This window comes from Myripristis murdjan, chromosome 17, assembly GCF_902150065.1.
Source record: "Myripristis murdjan chromosome 17, fMyrMur1.1, whole genome shotgun sequence".
Taxonomy (NCBI): domain Eukaryota; kingdom Metazoa; phylum Chordata; class Actinopteri; order Holocentriformes; family Holocentridae; genus Myripristis; species Myripristis murdjan.
This window is the reverse complement of record NC_043996.1, coordinates 13,539,014-13,560,735: the sequence shown is the minus strand read 5'-3', so window position 1 is coordinate 13,560,735 and position 21,722 is coordinate 13,539,014. Positions and strand designations below refer to the sequence as shown.

Below are 21,722 nucleotides of genomic sequence, written 5' to 3'. Positions count from 1 at the left end.
TCAACCGCAGCTCAGAAATATTTCCCTTTTTAAGTGCTGGGTCCTACCTGTAATGCAGTTTCTGATTAGTGATGAAGAAAGTATTGCACTCAAACAAGCCGATGTGTCTAGTGTGCTGTCTGATTACGGCTGTGGGTGGCACGCAGAGCAGGAGAAAACAAACTTCTGGAGACGGCTGAAATGCTGAGTGGGAGGAGATGGAGGGATGAGGAGGAGAACAGGGAGGAAGACGAGAAGAAGCCAGCAGGTCAAGATAGAATCACGGTACACTTGTGAAGTAGAATGGTTTTCTTAATTTGGATAAATGAAGGCAAATAATGAGAAGAAGATGGGGGAGGACAGACTGATGGAGAGACGGAGATGAGTGACCTGACATGATACAGACAGATGAGTTTGGAATGACTTGGTGTTATCGGTGTGCCGCAGCAGTGCTAATGAAATGCCTTCTACTCACAATTTCCATTACCATAGCAGAATGCAATATTTAGTTTGCACCCCTGGCTCCACAAACAGAAATTCATTTAAAGGGATATATTACTATTTGCCCAAGTAATGGTTTTCAATCATGAGCACGGGTATGATTACCATCGCCGGCACTTCAAGCATGACAGTGTAAAAACAAACAAACAGCGTCATTAAACTTTGAAGAATTACATGAGCAGGATGTCAGTCCAATGAAATTAAAGTAAATATCAACCCAAGTGGCAAATGCCGTTTGCTTTATGTGTCTGACGTTCACTCACTCAAATTCCCATAGATTACAAAATGGATATTGATTCTCAGCTTTTTCAGTGCGGTGTTCTGGAGTTCTCATTCAAAAGAATCACGTCCACGGGTTTACTTTGCTGCCTTCAAGTGGAACAATAAAAAGTAGACGCTCACAAGGAATTGTCGGCTGGAGAAACCGCAAAGTTTTTCATCTCAGGACATGGCAAAATGTTTTTTTAATGTGCTAAAACCCAGCCTACATACGAACTGTGTAAGTATTATATATGCACCATAATGGAGTGTTCTGACTCACAAGATAATGAAATGACTAAATTACATTTAGTAATTTAGGCATTCGGTTAGCGCTCTCGTTCAATTAGTGCAGGAGTAAATTAAGCCTCAACTGATAGATCACCACCATTACATTAACACCAGCGTTATAGTGAGGGATGTGAAGCTCAGAGCTATAGCACTCTGACAATATTCTTATCACCCGGGAGAAATCTTGTGAGACAAGTGCTTGTAAAAGAAATGAGAGAAATAAGAGCAAATGAGCAGTAGAAGGGATGTTACTTAAAGATAAGAACCCATTCGAGAGAGCAGAGGAGGAAGATTTGAGACGGGGGATATGAATCACCGGAGAGGAGGATATGTGAGGTGTTATCTAAAGAAATTAGTTTCAGCGTAGCATGAGGATGATCTGTTGGTCCGACTCAAGCTGGAAGGTAAATTCGACATGGGAGAGGCATTAGAGTCCAGACCTGGTGAGCGAGGACCGGTTGGAGCAGATGGTCGTGACAGAGAGCATGGCACGGGCTGGCGTGTGAGGCCGCTCTGTGGCCTGGAGGTAAAGGAGTGTGGCTCATTAGCAGACCTGGACACTAACACGGGGATTTTGAATTCAATACAAGCATCCACACACAACCAGTGGAGGGAGAGCGGTGCACAACAGCCAACAACACCCTCACCAGGCAGCGGGATACACAAAAATGATGCCACTACTGACACTTAAAACCAGAATGAGCAGGATTTTCCAAAGACTCATACAAAAATAATCCCTCTCAATCATCACTTATGAGCCACCAGCAGTGTGTGTTGGTGTGTGTGTCTGCAGAGAGCCTGCCCTCTGCCTGGAGTTCCTCGTTTTGCTGGGCCCAGGACTCTTCTGGGCGTCGGCCTTTGGGCAGTGGGTGAGTAGCTCCCAGCCAATCACAGCTCACAGTGCCAGATTGATAGCACCACATCCAATAGGAAGCTACAATAATCGGACGATGGACCACAGAAAAAAGGGAATATAGTGAGGTGAAATGTGGACAAAGCCTGTTCCACAACAAGAGTGAATCTGGGGTTGGCTTTCACCCACTAGCAAACACTGAGGGAGAGGATGAGGATGAAGAGGGACATGGCGATGGCCTGTTTTCTGCTGAACAGGACGGTGCCAGCGACTAAAATAGGCCAAACCAGTATAACCATGTTGAAACAAGGCAGAAAAAGTCAGATTAGCCCACTGGTTTATCTCATCCTACTGGCAGATTTTTCACTTGTTTTAAGAAAAACAAGATTGTTACTGTGAATATGAGACTAAATGACTCAATAAGATTTTTGGATGTGAGTGCAACATTGATATTTGCTTCCCTGGATATTTGTAGTCAACATCAGTCTGTTTAAATAATGTACTGTAACACTGATGCAAGCTGCTGTGATAAGGACCCAGGTCATGCCTACGTTTTTGTTAGCTGCACTCTTTCCTGTAGAACCTCAGAAATCAAGGTTTATGTAAAACACCAAATTATTGTGGAAAAAGAAAATCTCAATGGCAATGATTACAGATTCCAGGGCAGCAAACGCTACACATTTAAAATCACATTTTGTTTTAAGATAACCTTGGCAGTAAATGATATTGTTGAAAGAAAAAGAAGCATCGCTGGAGGCTTTTTCTCTCTCTTTCATATTTTATGCTGGCTCTGACCAGAATTGGGGCGTCAAGGTTACCAACACCACAATATCAGGCTAATAAGCAGAGCACCAAGTGCAGCACTCCTGTATTAAAAAAGGACCCAGGATACTACTAAATATTAACACAGACAGTGACTCCAATTCAGGAGAGGTACATATTGCTCGACAATGGGACGGCGCAGAGAGAGCTATCAGCAGCGCATTGACTGGATCTGGCACCACTTCATCATTTTCATTTTCATCTTGTCATATCAGTCTCAGACGAAAGGATTAGCTGTCCAGCCAATTCATGGAAACAGTACTGCACCAGTCCAGTAAATCCCAGAATAAATTAATTCTGCTGTGACTGAGCCTTTCTTATGTCTACTCACTCATGTTGTCATGCTAATATGACTCACGCAACTGCACAGGCGAGAGGGAGCGTGAATGTCCCCTGGAGGGTGGGAGAACGTCATGACTCCTGCACTCTGATGTGTTTCTCCCCACCGAGAAAAGGCCAGTAAACTGTTACTGTGGGTACAAATTAATTTATTAAGAGCCTTTATATTGGAATAGTAGGCAAAACTCTGAGGTAGCCACTACATACACACACCCATATATATATATATATATATATATATATATTTTTTTTTTATCTATTTATTATCATATGTTATTTTTGAGCTGCTGGATACCTGAATTTCTCTGTGGGATGAATAAAGCATCTTCTATTCTATTCTATTCTATTCTATTCTATTCTATTCTATATTACATTATTCTGTGGTTCATCTGTATAGTAATTATTGTGATAAAGCTTGGAAATGTACTCATCAGAAAAATGTTGAGTCCATGTACCGTCTTCAGAGACAAACACTAAGAATAATAGAATAATAAATTGTGTACAGCGAAAACATTCTGCTCAGCCTTTATTTGTTCAATTAGGTGTCAACACTTTTTATCAAGTAAATCATCTCCAGACTGCTTTCTTTGTTCATTATCCCTTAAAAAGAGCTTTTCCCCTGAGTTCTGTATTGATAATTATATGGAAATATGTCATGAAAATTACTCCACACATAGCTCTTGGCTCCTTAGACCCCCTCATTCTTGTACTTCCCAATCTCAGTTTGGTAGATATTACCGAGGCTCCAAAATCTGAAATTTTGTGCCCTTACTTTTCTTAAATTTGTCTCCACAGCAGTTTAAAATCACTTTGAAATCACTTCTCATAACCAATCAATATTTTCCACATGGACTGCCTATTTTAGTTGTGTCAAACAAATATTTTCCAAGTCCAAAGGTCTATTATGAATACCATCATTTTTTTTCTATCTACTTGTTTGTACTTATTTTCTCCTATCGTTGTTCTCTTATGGAAACTCAAAGTCATATCACATGAGTGTATTCTCTTTGTCTGTTAATGATAGGATTTGTGTATTGTGTGTGTTCATGATGTGTAAATACATGTATGGTTGTGTGTGTGTGAGTGTTTTCTGACTATGACTAATTCATTATACTTGTGTAATAGGGTATTTATGGGATGCACTTTTTTTTTTCCTTTTACTTTATTTATAATTACTTGTGAGACACATACAGATAGTTTATACTTCATTGCTGAAATTATTTCCAGTCATATGCTGCCTGGAGAATGTCACTTTTCAAGCCCCTTGAGGGTTTTTAGGCAATTCTCCCTCACATTTCCCTGCTAATTTTATTTTGTATCTGTATGTGTAAATAAACAAGCCAGCCCAGTTTTCAGTGAGGAGAAGCCCCGGCCCAAGCCATTTCGCTGGAGCACTTGCTGATGTGCACAGACACCGCGTTAACATTAGCTGAGATATTTTCTGCCATGGGTGGCTGAATAAATTAACTGTTAAAATTCATGCGAATCCCCATTAGAGCCAGTCAGTTCCCGCCAACCGAGATCACGTATCATCCGCCTCACTTTGTCAGACACCGAGCGTGCCAGCTAGATATTTTCTGAATGTGAGACTCCCTGCTGGCTCAATTGGCCCACACTGTTTCTTTGCAACATTGTGGGGTTTGATTATATCTTCATGTCACTCTCTGCTGCACACTATTTAATAAAGCAGAAGTCCAGACAGTCCAAAAAAACAAACAAGCAAACAGACAAGCAAAACACAGCTGAGCTTGACGATTACAGGACCTGGGATCCTACTAGAGTTTATCCCTGCACCCAGAGCCCATTTCTTCCGAAGGGTTTAAAATAACTTTATAGCACATCTGTTTAATGTCCTGCAGGAAGAATATCTATATAAGGGCATCGTAGTGGGCTCGCACTCTCACACTGGACTCCCATCTGGAAATGAAAGAGACAATTGTTGGACTGGTGTGTTTGACGCACAGAAGAATTACGTAAAGCGGACTAATGTTGCTGAGGAATTGCTGAGAAACTTTTTTTCTTTTCTGTGACGGCATGACCAAGAATATAATTAATATGTGCCAAAGTGAGGTTAAAAAAAAAAAAAAAATTAAAAGATGGCTTTGGGCCTCAAACTCATATCTTGTGTGAGAAAATGGGCTTTTATGCATTAAAATTGCAATTAGTTGCTTTTTGTTGCCATGAACAGTCAGGTTTGCTATTAGATAATGATACATGAATTTGCTGATGATAAAAAGCACAAAATCCTAACTGGGTTATATTAAGGCAGTGGCTCATAATCCTTGTCCTGAGACCAAGAGCACTGCTAATTTTCATTCTACTCATCTAATATTGGCTGATTTACACCTGGGATGTTGGGCGAATGCAATTAAATGTGTGGAAAGCGGTATTTTGGGTCCTGGGGAGCATGGAACCACTCCACTAATGGTTATTTATCACATAGCAATAGTGCTATCTCTGATAACTCCACCACAGGACTGGTTTAGCTAATTAGCACAAAAAAAAGCACTGTCTTGGGAGGCACCATGTCTCCTTCCTCTGGAATCAACTAACTAAACAAAAAAGCCTCAAACACAGACAAAGTTTCATGCTGTAATTGGTGAGATTGACTAAAGCATGTTGTCACCTGCAGGGATTGCTTTCATCTACCAGTACTGAGGCTGCAGTTAATTATGTATGGAAGAAAAAGCTACTGTTTCTATGCTTAATTATATCTATGCTCAATAAAACTACAAATTTGCAGCTGAGGAGTAACTCACTGCTTACAAAATAATTGCACAAACATAACGCACATATTTACCCTTTCAGATCTCATTTTTTTGGAACGGAGGATATGGGGGAAAAAACCTCGGGTTGTCCAAAATGTGTTTTGCCACCCTTGTGTTGATAACATTACAGGCATAGCACAGAAATATGTTTTAAAATACCAACACTGTCTGTGCACGGAAGCAAAGGAAATCGAGGGTTTTGATAAACATAGTAGATTGTGAGCAGAAGAGTAGATTGTGTGAATATATTCTGTTGAGTAAGAAATAACCAGGCTGAATCATCCGTTTAAAGCAACAATTATTTTTTAGTTTTTCAGTTACACACAAAATACAGTGAGAAAAATGATGAGGGAAAAGAGTAACAGAAACAGTGGCAAAGACAAACTGGTCATCAATTTAAGTCTGTGGTAAAAGCAAACTGAGACATTTCCTTTAAATTCCTCTAACAAGGACAGCGAGTGCAATGGAATCTGTAATTGAAAAAATTAAATTAAAAAAAGAAGGAAGGAATATCGTATAAAAAAGATAAAAATGAGTATAGTATTCAATCAAAAAAATACAGCAATGTAAAAAAAAAAAGTATAAGATGTATATAATTTCAAGCATACAGCCTAGGCACCACAGAGATTATAATATCATCTAAATATTAAGTTTACTACTATAGTTCAGTGTATAGTAAATAACCAGAAAACAGCTTATGGTTATCATAAGCATGAAAACCATGTCTGAATATTAAATAACAGGCCACTCACGTCCCCTGAGCATCTGTACACTGAAAACACTTTGTAGAAAAAACAAACAGCAAAAGAAAAGAGAATCTACAACTAGAAAGGCTGCAGAAAACATCTCCTGAGGTAACATGTGTGACACGCAGGCTGTCAGATTTTTTTTTTTGTCATCCCTCTGAACTTTTTTTCTTATGCTTCAAAGGTTTTTGGGACAGTATTTCTTCTCGAACCCGGCCACATCAAACTTGCGAAGGCAGCCTTTGTAGTTCATGTAGCGGATCTTTCCAAAAATAGGCCTCTCTGCCCAGCCCTGGTCATGGATGCCACAGATAGACCACATACAACCTGCGGGAGGGGAACGCAGCAGGGACAAAGCAGACATTAGTGAGAAAAACTACGGTAAATCAGCGCCACCTTTGCAATAATGAGATAAAAACAATTTAGCCTGTGCCTTACCAACAAAACCGTTGGGATCCTGGCCATCCAGCTCATAACGGTCATTTAGGTAAAGGGCAATAGAGAGCGCTTCCTCTGGCGAAGAAGTCCATTCCAAAATCTTTTTCGCCCAGTACATCCTCAGGAAACCATGCATCTTCCCCTCACTGACCATCTGGTACTGAAGGTGAGACAATACATGGTAGGAAGAAAGCTTGTTTACACTACACTCAAACAATACAAAGACTAACTTCCATATGATAAATAAATAAGCAAGATGGTTAAAGGACCATACCAGTGATTTTTCATGTTTAGCCTAACATCTACAAAATGTACACGTCCTGTTTCTGCTGATCTTTATCCCAAAGAAAGCAGACGTGTATTACAACTCCAATGTCATTTTCATTCATTCATTCATTCATTTTCCAAACCGCTTATCCTCATGAGGGTCGCGGAGGGGGGGCTGGGGTTGGGGGGGGGCTGAGGCCTATCCCAGTGCTCACTGGGCGGAAGGCAGGGGAAACATCCTGGACAGTTTGCCATGGACAGTTGGCCAGTCCATTACGGCGTCTGGCAGACAAATAAGCACATTCATGCACACATTCACACCTAGGGACAATTTAGTATGTCCAATTCACCTGACCTGCATGTGTTTGGACTGTAGGGGGAAACCCGAGCTCCCGGCAGAATCCCACGCAGACACGGGGAGAACATGCAAACTCCACACGGAAAGGACCCGCCCCAATATGTGACAATATCATTTTTTCCAACCTTTTATCCAACCATTGGTTTCCATTCATTCCACTACGATATGAAAATGAGCTTTCAGAGACTTCAAACTTTCTTCACACCAGTATGCCATCACAGGAATAAAGTTGTCCATTGTGAATTATTATGAATGTCGATGACTTCTGAAAAATCTTTGTGAAATCTTTAGTATCCCCACATGTTGTGATGGAAAATTTGGGGAAATTATATTAAATGGGGAAAACACTGCAAATGTCCGGGATGGTCCTTTAAGATGCTTTAAATAATAATGTGAGGTGTACTGTGTGTGTTTCGTTTTCGTCAGTGTTGTACCTGGGCTGCATTCCAGAGCTTGTCATGGGTCTTGGCTTTCTCCAGCTGCTCTCGTGTGTAGACGTATGGCCTGGGGTCTTTGGCGTGATCTTTCAAGGTCTTCTGTGCCCACTCATAGGCACCTGAATGCAACACAGATCATAGAGCAACATTAACAAAAAAAAAAAAAAAAAAAAAGACCAATTCATTTGTGTGGCAAATTAATGAGGGTAGATCATCTGAATGCCAAGCTGATGCCATCAGCCAATTTATTAAAAGGAGTATTTCACCCAAAAACTGTACTTTGAATCAGGTAGTCTTAAATGTTTCAGTGTAATCTCATGCCTCACAGAGAACTAAGCTTCCCAAAGTCTTTGTCCCAATAAAAAAAAAGCTAAATAAAACACTTTTGGAAGATGCCTCAAGCATAAGGGCATACTGACCATACAAATAGAGACTTGCCTCATAATGCATGAGGAGTTTGAGAATTTTAAATGGGCTTTTTCTTATCCTTTATACCGGTGCTTGGCGAAATTGGTAATAAACTCCATTTTAACAGAAACAGCTTCAGTTTTTGAAGCCCGGATCTCTGTGAGGCATGCAGATATAATGTTTTTATCAGACATCCAGGACAACTCAGGGTGAGTAAACAATACGAAATATTTAACTGTTGGGTGAAGTTTCCTTTAGGATCTCAACTGACCTTTAACGCTGTCGTAGTTCTTGTTGTAGAAGCAGAAGTTGTCGGTCAGCTCCCTGCGCACCACCAGCTCCTCGATGAAGGAAGAGACAGACTCGCCTGCATTCTTCCCCAAACGCCGAACCTCCAGCGCCACACGCTGGGCTGACAAGTGCCCTGATGCAACGGAGCCCAGAATAGACAAAAAAAGGTGTACAGGGACAGAGGTAGAGAGATAGAGTGGATGAAGAAATTAAGAAAAAATGAAGAGAAGTGGAGAGACAGAATACAGACATTAGTGGGAAACAGGAGATAAAAACGGTAAAAAAAAAAAAAAGAATTTCATTTTAGCAATAATTCTGAGTTTATAAAGATTAGTCAATGGATTTCCATGGTGTCTTGTATGTTTGTCAGGGTTTCTGTGACTGTAAGAAACGTGTTTACCTAAAGAAAACACTACTACAACTATACTGATTGCACTTTTTTTTTTTAGTACTGACCGAAGCGGATCCAGGGGGAGAGCTGGCTGAGGGCAGCACGGTTTGGGTCGTTGCGCTGGGTGCCAAAAAGTTTGAGCCGCACATCAATGAAGGACTCCAACATGGCCATCCCTGCCCTGGTGCCAGGCGTAGCCCAGCTTACCTCTCCCACTGTTTTGTCAACCTGCAGCGAGGCCAGGGTTTTGGTCCAGTCTACCGGCTGCAAGGTGAAGACAGGAGAGGCGAGAACATCAGAAGGGGCCGCTGTCGACAGATGTGACAGATGAGCTACAATATGCTCTGGTGTTACTAAGAAGTCTGAACATCAAAAGAATTGAGGGAAGTCTGGGCGCTTCACCTTCAGCTCGCAGCTCACTGAGAGGCAAGTGAGAGCTCAAAGCAGTGAACAGCATATCAATCACAGCACAGCTGCAAAAGCTCACACCCCCGAGGTGCTAATATGTGGTTTTGGGAAGGAAAAGTCAACTTTTGAACAGTCAAAAAAGTCTACGGTACATCTTCAGTCATCAATAAATAATGTGCCAAAAAAGGAGACCACTGTTTGAAGGTTGAAAGAAACACATTTGTTGTCCTTGGAAATTCACTGACACTTTCCTAAAAGTTGTCTTTTTTCCTCTTGTGTTGAGCTAAGACAACCATTTTAAGCAACCGCTAATAATTATTCTGAGTTAATTATCCTCCTCACAATAGCAAGGCACAATGTCATGAGTGGCAGGTGTTCACAGAAATCTCACTGAGCACTTTGGTATTAATAGAGCACTTACTTTGGCAGTTCTTGTGGCTGTGCAAGGGTGTTTGACCACCGGAGGAAAGTCAGTGAGGAACTCTGGCAAGAGGTTGGTTATCTTTCCTCTTATGGTCCTGGCAGAGTACTCCAGTTTACCAGATGCTACCCAGCAGGGCACAACATTATGGGCATCAACCTGGGGGAAGGAAATTGAAGTGTTTCTCGTGAGAGACAGATACTGTGGTTATACTGACAGTACACAATGGGAAAAAAATCGAGGCATCGTACATAAACAAAGGATGTTTGAGGTCAAAAGCCTCTCTTTTTGGTGCATGTAAACAGAGGATGTATAAGGTCAGTGACAATTATTTTAAATGGTCACAAATAGAGGATGCATGAGAGAGTGAAATTCTTTTTCAGGCTAAAAGCGAATACGTGAAGCAATGTGAGAGAATCTGACAGAGGCCAGAGAACGAGGAGACGATGCTGTCATTAGCTACGACAGATTGATTGGTGGTTAAACTCGCACTCAGCAGCAGGGGAGAAACATCTCCAAGCACGAGTTAACATGTGTGTCTAGGATTTCCAACTACATGGGATTTTTAAAAACTCTTCTTAAGCTTTTTCTCCTCTGTTAATATTGGATTAGAATATCATCTCCAAATATTCACTTTAGCAGCCTCACTTTTGATTGGATAATGGCTCTGCATATGTAAACCAAACCGATACTCACTTCTTTCAAAATATCTTTCAACCACCACACGTCAGGTTCCAGGAACATTCAACTTGTAACGAACATTTTGTGCAATAATGACCCAGACATGAACTGTCTTGCTCAGCTGAAACAGTCTTCTGATGGGATATCCGGCTACTGTGATGAAAGCCAATTTAAATCTTCTGTCTATCAGAGAAGAATGTAAAATGAACTGTCCTTCCATTCCAATATTCGCACCCTTGCCAAAATTACGATATTTTCTACATATATTCATCTCATCTTGATTTTCCTTTCAGTGTTCTATGACTTACTGAAACATGGTTATCCAAAGGCAGCACAGCTTTATTAAGTATAATCATGTGTGCAGGTGCAGGTATGACAGAATGGGTGGGGGTGTATCTCTTTTTCTTAACCTAACTCTGAGCTACAAAGAAAGACCAGACAGGGACAATTACCTCAATTTTTCTGCTGACGCTGTTTTTACTGAAGCTAATTGCACCATCATAAGCTGTATTTATAGAACATCTAGCTGCAGTCTGTCTGAATTTAACTCTGACCTGGTAAATGCTCTTGATCTTATTTATAAGGATAGGAAAAGGTGTTACCTAATGGGTGATTTTAGCTTTGATACTCTGAAATACAAAAGTAATTTAAAACAAGGACTTTATTGATATAATGTACTCTCAGTTGTTTCATGCTATGATTTGATTGCCTTCTATTACACTGACTGATAATGTCTTCACAAATGTGTTGGACAAAAGCATGAAGCCAGGGGCTCTGTGTTGGAAAGGGAAGTTGAGCTTCAATAGTGGGATTATCTGTGGAGTGCTAAACCCAAAGTACATTTACAAAAAAAGGAAATGGTAGTACATCCCAAATTTTCAAGTCAAGGGGGAAAAAATACTCACCTTTCACTTGTTTGTTTGGCTCACATCACAATAGAAATACACAGAGCTCTTCAGAGACAATCTGTGCTGAAACACTATGTACTATATCTGTGTATCTCTAACTATTTATCTGCACAAATAAAAACTGAACTGAATTGTGGATGTCAAAAAGTTAGGAAAATTATAGGAGAAGGAAAGCTGTGCATCCTGGTTGACGCCTCACCACCACATCCCCAGAACAAAATCACCTTTCTGAGTCTTTGAAGTCTTTGAGTCTGTACCTGTATGAAGGGGATGTCCTTGGGAAGCTGCTTCTTGACATCTTCCAGCCACTGCAGAGGCTCTCTGAGAGGGGAGAAGTCTGTCACGACGGCCCCCAGGCCCTGGTCAGACACGAAGCCGGGCAGCACCTGCCCTGCTGTGCCGTGGAGCAAATGGAACTGGATGTCCAGGGTTTTACACTCCTGTCGGGTCGGAGGAGAGGAACAGAGCTAAGCCTCACAGACCAAGACAGACTGGTGCTGAAACAATCAGTCCATCAACACAAAATGACTTGATTATAATTCATGGACACTGAGTAGTTTTGATTGTTTATCAAGTAAAAATACAAAAGATTTTCTGGTAGCAGCTTCACATATACTAAGATTTACTGGCTTTTTTTTTTTTTTTTTTGCTGTTTTTGCTGGCGCTTCATATCTTTATAAATTTAATATGTTCATATATTAATGGCTGCTGATCAGACTAAGTAAACAATTTTAAGACGTAATCTAGACTCTAGTAACTTGACATGGGCATTTCTCATTATTGACACTTTACAGATGAAATGATTAATCAAAAAAATAATCAATAGTTTACTGTACAATAATTTATACCTGCAGGACTTGACAACAATTCAACAGTGCAATATGCCTGAGTATATAGGTACACTTTTTTTTCTTTTTTTTTTTTTTTTTTTTTTTACATATGCTTAATTTCTTATTTCTGTATTTTGTAGAGTTAATGCACATATTTACACATGATGCACTCACTTTTATTTACAACTTTATACATAATGCACATACGTTCATACAAATTTCTAAGACACATATGTTCAAATTTCTTATTTCTTCTTCTATTTCATATAATTTAATTCTTCTCTTGAGAATTTCAACAACTGCAGCTGACCCAATTTCCCCTCAGGGATCAATAAGCTATTTCTAATTCTGATTCTGATTAATCAACAATGAAAGCAGCTGTAGTCCTACCACAGACCAGGGTGTGTGTTCAGCTGAGCCAGTGAATTAATGCCAGAGAATTTGGCTGTCATCTGTGCATTACATTTTACTTGTGCTCCTTCCAGCTGGCCCCCAACCCTTTCCGCAACACACATCTAAAATTAACCGGCTGGGTTTAAAGACCAGTCATGTCTGATCTGTGAATCAGACTAAGGAATTCTGAAGCATGTGGTGAAATCAATGCATTCCTGTGAAAAACAGTCAGAGCTATACCTTTGCAACTTCCTCCAGTCCCTTCAGCATGAAAGTGTAATGCCGCAGAGTGGAAAGCTCAGATTTTGGTACCACCAGACAGACACAGATGTGCAGGGGCAGGTTCTCCGCCACAGCAAGCTTCTGGGCATGGATCAGCGCCCAGTTATCTACAACACACAGGGAAAATGTGTTAGCAGTAGAGGAAATGCAAGCCAAAAAAGAAAATGTCTCTCTTGGCTGTTAATGGTGATGATTTCATTCTTTTTTTTTTTTTTTTTTTTTAATTACCTTGAATTCTGTGGTCTCTTGACATCCAGTACAGGACCCCCTCCGAGCCCTGTTTAATCTTCTGAGTGTCTGATATATACCTCACACGCTTTTTGTTTAATTTCATTTCCTTCTTGTCTCTCCTCTGCTGCAGCACATGCGCCTGCAGCCAGCCCTCCACCCGCTCCTTCTTCTCCTCCTTCTTGTGGGGAGCCAACTTCTGCTGCTTGGCATCTGGACTTTTGGTCGAAGTTGGTGCCTTGCGTTTTACTGCAGACATGGTGGTGGGACTGGTGGACAACTTGGTCAGGGAGGTGAATGGTGAGCAGGAACTCTGTTTGGTCTGGCTAAGGAGCTTCAAGACGTGCCTTGGTACGAGAAAAATGATTAAATGTGAAACAAGTGAAGATAATGAAGCTCAAACTACTTCTGCGCTTCGAATTACTGTCAAAACATGCAAACTTCAGTAAAAAAACACTGCATATGCAACACAGCCCTGTCGACAAGAGGAGTTAGCTAGTTAATAGGTACAGGAAGACGCTAGTAAAGATGTTAACCCCTCATTTGTTGGTGTTACCTACCTTCCGCAAAGCCGAGGCAGCATACAACGAAAAGATTTAAAATAAAAGCTGCCTATTCAAGATTTACAAAAGTATAACGACATTTAGCTGTGCAGCTCTCTCACAAAAACGACATCCACACGACCCTTACACAACCAGTGAACGTTACGTAGACGTGTGAGTGTTTAGGTTTTGTAACCCCGTGTTTCTGTTGGACAAGACTACATTTCCCACAATGCAAACGCGAACGCCTTCACTGCGCAGGCGCGGCGCCGTTTGCGTTGCGGAGGGGGGGCGGTTCCTCCGCCTCGGTTGTGTGTCTGGGGTGTTAGCGTAGCTACTACAGGGACGGTTAGCAAGATTGCTCACAGGTAGAGGCGAAGTGAGGCGTTTCATCGATTTTTTTCCTTTATAGTCCGTGTTGTTTTGTCGTATTTTGGAGGTATGAGTAAAAGTGGGTTCGCCGCAGGTCGGGGGAGGAAGCCAGTGGTGCAAGATAAGGTCGACATGTCATTAGGTAAGGCCGTCGGTGATTAACCAACCGGCTAACGATACTGACACAGTGGAGCTACTATTACACGGCATTAGTAAACTGCTGGGGAGATTAATGTAGCGCTGAGATTCAGTAGCTAGCTTGATATCACGGAGATGTGTGCTGCCTGTCCTCCAGCTATTTATACCTGATGTTTTGCTCATGTGCTGACTTTAACAGATGACATCATTCGTTTAAACAAAAAAGAGCAACAGTCAAAGAGAAGACAGGCCACCGGGACGCGCCGACCAGTAATGAGGAAAGGTCGTTTAGCCCAAGGAAAGGTGGCTCCGCCGAGGACCGGAGGGCCAGTCCAGAGAGGTGAGCTTCAGCCGGCTGTTTCCCAACTTTGGCTAGCAACCACCTTATGCTGTCTGTCAGTCAAAACTGCCTGTACTTCTACTGCAATCTCGTCTTTCCCAGGGGCTGGTATGTCCCGAGGAGGAGTGAATAGGTTGAGAAGCAGAAGAGTACCTCCCCCGTTGGGTCGGCGGCGGGGTCAAGGGGTCATCACAGGACTGGCAGCCAGGAGGCCAGCTGCCCTGCTCAAAGGCAAGGGCTCCCTCAACAGAGCAGCTGTCACGCAGGTATTGACAAGCGCACATGTCAAGATAGGCATGGATTTTTGTGTTGGGGGGGGGGGGGGGGGGGGGGGGGGGGGTCGATTCACTTGGGTATCAGTGTTGTTTTATATGATTTTTGAATACAGTTTTTTCATTACCGAATCGATTTAAAGTAAAGGAAATTTTGGCGAGGGAAATATAAAATTTGGGTATTCAAGGGAGTCCCTTGATCTCTCGCCTCAAAATATCTGAATGAACAATGGGTTCCATGCAGACATGCCCACGTTATGATAATCCAAAAGCCATGTGGGGTTTTTTGCATGCAGTTCAAATATGTTGCATTCACTTATTGTAAAATGGTGTACTTCTGCATAATGAGGCCTAAATAGTCTTGGAATTGCATAAATTTGGTATGACTGGAAGGCTGAGACTCTTTTGGATTCAGTGATGGTGTTCGCCCCCATAGTAGTCATTTCATTGTAGTGAAACCATGTAATTGTAATTGAAATCACTTCATAAAATGATGTATTATGATGTGTAAAATAATCACAGCTTCATGAAGCTTAATATTCACAAACTAGAGGATAACAACATTCGTAATATTGAATCACAGTACATATCAAATGAGCCCCCAAGTATCGTGAAAGTATCAAATTGGAAGATAAGCATATCGTTCCAGCCCTACCTAATGGCATCATTGGAATTCATGGACTGTGCTGGGAGAGTATTCACCATGGCATGAAATGATATAAACAAAGAAACTGAAGTCAATAATTTTTTGCTCTGAATTAAAACTTTGAAGAGTAACCCTAGGAAATGGCATGCTGTCTGTTATTATTTTATCAGTAATTGAAACCTATGCCCTCCCGTGTGTCAAAACCTAATATTTGTCAAGCCTTACTATGCAAATTTACACAGTGTAGTCTTTAGACTGGTTCCATCAGAACTGGTGGAACCAGGTCAGCACTACATAGGTGTGTCCAGTCGCAGCCTTGGGCATGCTGATGTGAACAAAGTCAAAAATCACAACTTTGACTGAAAATCTGTATTGCTATTATAATGATATTGTAGGAATGACTGTTGGTGCTTTTGTGAGATATTTACACACAAGAGATTTTAACTAACAATCATTAGTAATGTGGTTATGAAGACTAGGCATGTCAAGGCAAATAACAAAACAGCTACAACTGTGTAATCCAGTCAGAAAGATGCATCACTTTACTGTAATTCAGCCTCATATATTGCCCAGCACTAGAACAACCATTACTGGGAAAATCTCAAAGCACATACACATATTTGGAACTTTTTTTTTTTTTTTTTTTTTTTTAACATGCACAAAGTAAAGGAAGCATCTGTGGTGGTGTTTCTGAAGGTGTGAGGTGGATTTTGTTTGTTTGGCACTCTGGAGGCCAAAAGGTGTTGAGAAAACTTTGGCACATAGCTAACACCATTTGCCTCATCAAACTGCTGGGTCACCGCTGTGTCTCGCTGATAAGAACAAACACTGCTCCCACTACAAGGAACAGAATAAAAATGAGCATCTTCAGTTAAAAGACATAATTTTAATGCTGTCACTCAGCACAGTTTACCCAGATTCACTCAGGGATAATTTGATATATTTCAGAAACAGAGTTGATAGTCTGGCACAACTTCACCTCTTTACAAGGTGTATGAACAAGTCAGGGAAGTGTTGCATAAAGTTCAGGAACACCAGTTCAGCACCAAATGTGTGTTTTTTGAATGGTTTCTCTTCATTGAACTCTCACTGTAAAATTAAATACAAGTTCCAAGCTCTAATCTAATAGTCCATTGGCTAGGTAAGACAGCAGTAGAAAAGTTGCAACTCAGAAATGGAATTTCATGTGGAAGTAAACAAACCAAAAAATGTTATTTTGTCAAGTCTGATTGACCCCATAGAGTCAGCATCACAGGCCTGTTGTTTGGTTTCTAGGAGGAGAGATTAATCAGGTCGGCAAGTCAAACTGGAACTGGTATTGTAGCATATGTGTGAGTAACTATGCCAAACTGGAACTTGGATAGATGATGCAAGCACCTAGAATAAAGAAGAAAGACAGTCCATCTTTAATAAATACTGTATTTTATTCTCTGTCCACTTTGCCACATGAAACCAATGAATAGTCCGCACATTAGAGATACTGTACGTTGACTTGGTAATCGCTGTCTTGTCTTTGTGCATAGGAGCAAACAAGGTGAAAGCAGACACAAAAAAATCACTTGTAGTTTTTCAAAAATCATACTTTTTATAGTATTGGCATTGAACATCCTCCATTACATGTGAATTTTCAGAAAACGGGACAGAAAACAAGGCCCTTCATTCCGCGCAGTGATGCCCAGTACAGGAAGCCAGAGGCCCCGCGGCGGCCGTACAGGCCAGCAGACCTGCAGAGAGGCCAGAACACAGCACCAGTCAGGAGACCCTTTCAGCTGCGGCGACGGTGAGGATTGAAAGTGTGAATGTGGTGCGATCATCATTTTTCACAAATAACAAAAAACAAACAAACAAACAAATATTTTCAGGTTATGTTCAATCCCACGTTGCATTGGTGACAATGTATATTTTTCTCTGAAAATGCAGAGGATTGTGGGAGTTGTGTGATAATTCATAGCTAAGGTGTGAAGATTTATGATTAGGGATATAATTTATAATTCAGTTCTCAGTAAAGAACACAGGATTTACAGAACATTTTCTAAAGTGCTCTAAACTTCATTAAAGTGGGATAGCACACATAGAGGAGTGCAGACACAGACCTGAAATTGCTATTTAATGTCTGCATGGTTAATACTGGCATTGCATCTGCAGTACATTTAACCACCTCTGTATTGATGCTAAAGCTCAATACTGCTATTGATTACAGTTATCAATACTTAATCATTTTCCCCTCCCTCATGCAGACCACTGCCACCTGTCCAGCAGGCTCAGAGGGAAGCTCGCCAGGCGACATTTCTCTTCCGCAGGGGACTCAAGGTACATTCTATTCCTCATTCCTCAGGGGTTATCACACGCACAGTCAGGTCCATAAGTATTTGGACAGTGACACAATATTTATAATTTTGCCCTTGTACACCACCACAGTGGATCTGAAATGGAGTAATCAAAACGTGATTGAAGTGCAGACTTTCAGCTAGTAACGCAGTTCCATTGGCAGCCATACATGCCTATGCCATAACACTGCTTCCACCGTGCCGGACACATGATGTGCTCTGCTTTGGCTCATGAGCTGCTCCTTTCATTCTTCACACTTTTCTCTTCCCATCATTCTAGTACAAGTTCATCTTCATTTCATCTGTCCAAAGAACCTTGTTCCAGAACTAGACAGGCTTTTTTAGATGTTTTTTTTTTGTAAAGTCTAATCTGGCCTTCCTGCTCTTGAGTGACACCAGTAGTTTGCACTTTGCTGTATACCATGTATTTATTTTCTCACAAACATCTCTTGACTGTAGATTTGGGCAATGATACGCCTACCTCCTCGAGAGTGTTTTTGACTTCCCTAGATATTGTGAATGGATTTTTCTTCACCAGGGAAAGAATTCTTCAATCATCCACTTTAGATGTGTTCTGTCCTCTTCTAGGTCTTTTGGTGTTGCTGAGCTTCCCAGTGCATTTCTTATTTTTCAAGATAAACCAAACTGTTGATCTGGCTACTCCTAAAGTTATTGCTATCTGTCTGAAAGATTTTTTTTTTTTTTTTTTTTTTTTTTTTTTCTTTTTGAGCCTAATGATGGCCTCCTGCATAGACACCTCACATGTTCAAGGTTCTGATAAACAGTGCAAACATTTGGAATGAACTCCAGACCTTTTATTTTCTTAATTTGTCATGGAATAACGAGGGAAAAGGCCACACCTGCCTGTGAAACTACTTTTTAGTCAAGTGTCCAATTACTTTTGAGCCTCTGGAAATGGGGTGACAATGTATAAAACTGGCTGTAATTCCTAAACGGTTAATGCTGTATTTTTGTTCAACCCCTTAGATTAAAGCTGAAAGTCTTCAGTCATATCTTGATTACTCCATTTCAGATCCACTGCGGTGGTGTACACGGACAAAATTATGAATATTGTGTCACTGTCCAAATACTTATGGACCTGACTGTACCTGCAAAATAACTAATCTCTGCTTTCTGTCAGTCTGTTTTGTGGGAATCTCCTCAAGTTATACCTGGACCCCACTTGTATTGATCTATCTTCTGTCGAAGACTCAGATGATGAGGACCAATTATATGGTCCATTTGACCCTTGTGGTGTCTGCTAAATGATTTAGTGTAGTCTCCCACCTGTCAACTCTTCATCGTTGAAGGCAGGCATTTTGTGCATGCATAATCTGTTTATCCAGGTTCTTTGTGACTTAATCTATTGAGAGAGCAAATCCTACCTTCAACGTTTCCTTCTTTTTCATGTTTTGTTTATGCCCCTATGTTGCAGGTACACACCCAGGTGCAGAAGCCAAATCCACGTCCTGCGCCAGTCAGAACTCGCCAGTGAGTATTCCTGCATCTTAAAGGTTGTGTTTTGTTAAAATACCCTGATAACACGTATCACTCTTGACACATCTGTGTGAAGGAGAACAAGATGTTGGGGAGGGCTAAAATGTGAGTGAAGATGTGAACTATATCAAGAGGGTGGATGGGTGACAAGACCGTCGTTTGCTGTTTTTAGGGCCAGTGTCTGTTATGCAATGTTTCTTCTGTATTCATTTAGCAGCGGTGAGCCACTGCCACCGCAAGAACATTATTGTCACTGCAAGAGAAAGTACAAAAGCAAAATAAAAATAAAGATTTTAGTCTTGTGCTTATCTAAAAATGAAATATATAGTACAAATGCACTACACATAATGAATATTTTATAATTTAAAAACATTTTCAGCTGTAGAACGTCAACTTGAAGCATAACTTAGACTCAAACAATGTCAAATACAGGATAAAACCAGAATTATTACCCAAAGCACCAGAGGAAACTGGTTATGTTTATAGTGCACATTCAGCAATAACATATCCTGTCTGTTTATCCACCAGGTGGCGCACTTCAACAACCAGCAGTGGCATCTTGACTGTTTCTATTGACAATCCCACAGCCAGAACGCAGCCCGAGTAAGACCCACCTTCATTTGCATAAGCACATTGAGAGGACATTCTTTAAATTCATATAGAATCACAGCAACATGTATGAGGGGTTTCACATGCTGTCGACTGTGCTCTTCACATCACATGTCACATACAAGACGGCCAAATCCACATACAGTGATATGTGACTGTTTGTGTGAATTCTCCCCAGACCTCCCACTGCTTGGTCCCTGCATCCCCCAGCCGCCAGCTCTGGCCCCGTCAAGATGGAGGTGGTGGAGAAGAAAACACCTAAAGGAGTGCCTCTCCAATTTGACATCAACAGTGTTGCAAAACCGGTGAGTGCATGCTGCTTAGATTTCTATCTGGGCAGATATATGATCTGTGAACAGTGTTAAGATCCCCAAACATACCTGCCAACCCTCCAGATTTTCTTTGGAGACTTCAGATTATCACATCGCTCACCTACTGTTCTCCCCAGTCTTTCATGTCTCTCGGTTTTCTCCAATACTTGGATCAAATGTCAAAGCCTACCCATTTCCTATATTTCTTACAGACAGTAACATAAAAAATCACAGACCTATATTGACTCTGTTATCCTCAAACAGCTAATACAATATGCATCAGAATGCAGTCTCCATGGTTACCTTACTGCTGTTTTTTTTTTTTTTTTTTTTTTTTTTACAAAGAACACTGTTTGGTCAGCTGCCTCTGTATTGCCTGTTGTTTGGCTGATTCGGTATGTCATTTGATTTAGACAAAATAAGTTTTAAGTCATGGATAAGGTCTTGGTACTGATAGCAGTATGAGATCCAGACAGGTCTTTACATTAGTGGAAAACAACTTTATCTGCCCCCCTTTCAAAAATCTCCCCATTTCTGGACTCCAAGTATGTCCTCAAATCCTCAGAGTAAATGCTGTCACTCAGATATCATATTGATAATCAGAAGTCTTTATAAGGCCTTTATATTGTTGTCTAATCCTCCAAATCACAATGTTTGAATGTGAGTGAACAAAATGTGTAACCACATTGCCCCTGCGCCTTTTCTTTTCCTTCGCAGCAGACAGCAATGACTCTGAATGAGCGATTCCGCATCCTGAAAGACAGGCGCACCGCCACGGCACAGAGCAATAAAGGCAGCCGATTCGTCACAGTGGGTTAGCTGGCGAGAGAAGGACAGGAATCTTCCAAACCCCTTTTGGCCCCGCTCAGACCCACATGCTGAACCCCACCTCTCTGGCGGCTGGAGTAGTGCTGACCGGGGTGACGCTGACCCACTGATTGACTTTTACATACAGGAGGGAGGGGGACTGTGGGAGACATGCGAGTACAAAGTGCACAACTACTCAACTATGAGAACTCCAGGGTGCAAGTGTTAATGGGATACAGTGTTTGTTTATTTTTTATTATTATTATTATTTTTTAATTTTTATTCATCATTACTGGTATCATTGTACTCAGCTGTGTGTCTTGTATGTGGAGAGCATGTGCTGGAAAGAGCTCCTTTTCTCCCCTCTGGACTCGGAACTATTGACACTACCATGATGAAGTTTTTCTTTCCACAGAAAGGACTGCTGTGTTGTTGCTAGGCTGGCATGAATGGTCTTGCCACCTTTTTGACATTTTTGAAAGTTGTTTTGTAATGTTTGTTCAAATAAACAAATGCCCCACTGTTTTTCTCTTTGAGACCTTAGTGTCCTTTCGTTGCTTCAA

The 21,722-nt window shown here is 41.1% G+C and overlaps 2 protein-coding genes across 4 annotated transcripts; one reads left to right on the top strand and one right to left on the bottom strand.

Moving 5' to 3' along the window:
* Nucleotides 1-6,092: 6,092 nt before the first annotated feature.
* cpdp (CPD photolyase) lies at nt 6,093-14,051 on the bottom strand. Its single transcript, XM_030074593.1, has 10 exons — nt 13,859-14,051; nt 13,299-13,645; nt 13,029-13,177; nt 11,823-12,005; nt 9,977-10,135; nt 9,213-9,411; nt 8,737-8,889; nt 8,055-8,176; nt 6,996-7,155; nt 6,093-6,884 (listed from the first exon to the last, which is right to left on the bottom strand). Exons 1-10 carry the CDS (start codon nt 13,879-13,881, stop codon nt 6,736-6,738), a joined length of 1,644 nt encoding a protein of 547 aa, XP_029930453.1. The 5' UTR covers nt 13,882-14,051; the 3' UTR covers nt 6,093-6,735.
* Nucleotides 13,484-21,695, top strand: LOC115375212 (UAP56-interacting factor). 3 transcript variants are annotated; one of them, XM_030074596.1, is made up of 9 exons: nt 13,484-13,598; nt 14,550-14,690; nt 14,793-14,956; nt 17,240-17,388; nt 17,846-17,918; nt 19,371-19,426; nt 19,961-20,035; nt 20,220-20,346; nt 21,070-21,695. In XM_030074596.1, exons 1-9 carry the CDS (start codon nt 13,556-13,558, stop codon nt 21,169-21,171), a joined length of 930 nt encoding a protein of 309 aa, XP_029930456.1. In that variant the 5' UTR covers nt 13,484-13,555; the 3' UTR covers nt 21,172-21,695. The 3 variants fall into 3 exon arrangements, with proteins under 3 accessions (XP_029930456.1, XP_029930455.1, XP_029930454.1); XM_030074595.1 differs by lacking the exon at nt 13,484-13,598 and adding an exon at nt 14,123-14,354 and having other exon boundaries at nt 21,073-21,695; XM_030074594.1 differs by lacking the exon at nt 13,484-13,598 and adding an exon at nt 14,126-14,354.
* The last annotated feature ends 27 nt before the right edge of the window (nt 21,696-21,722 follow it).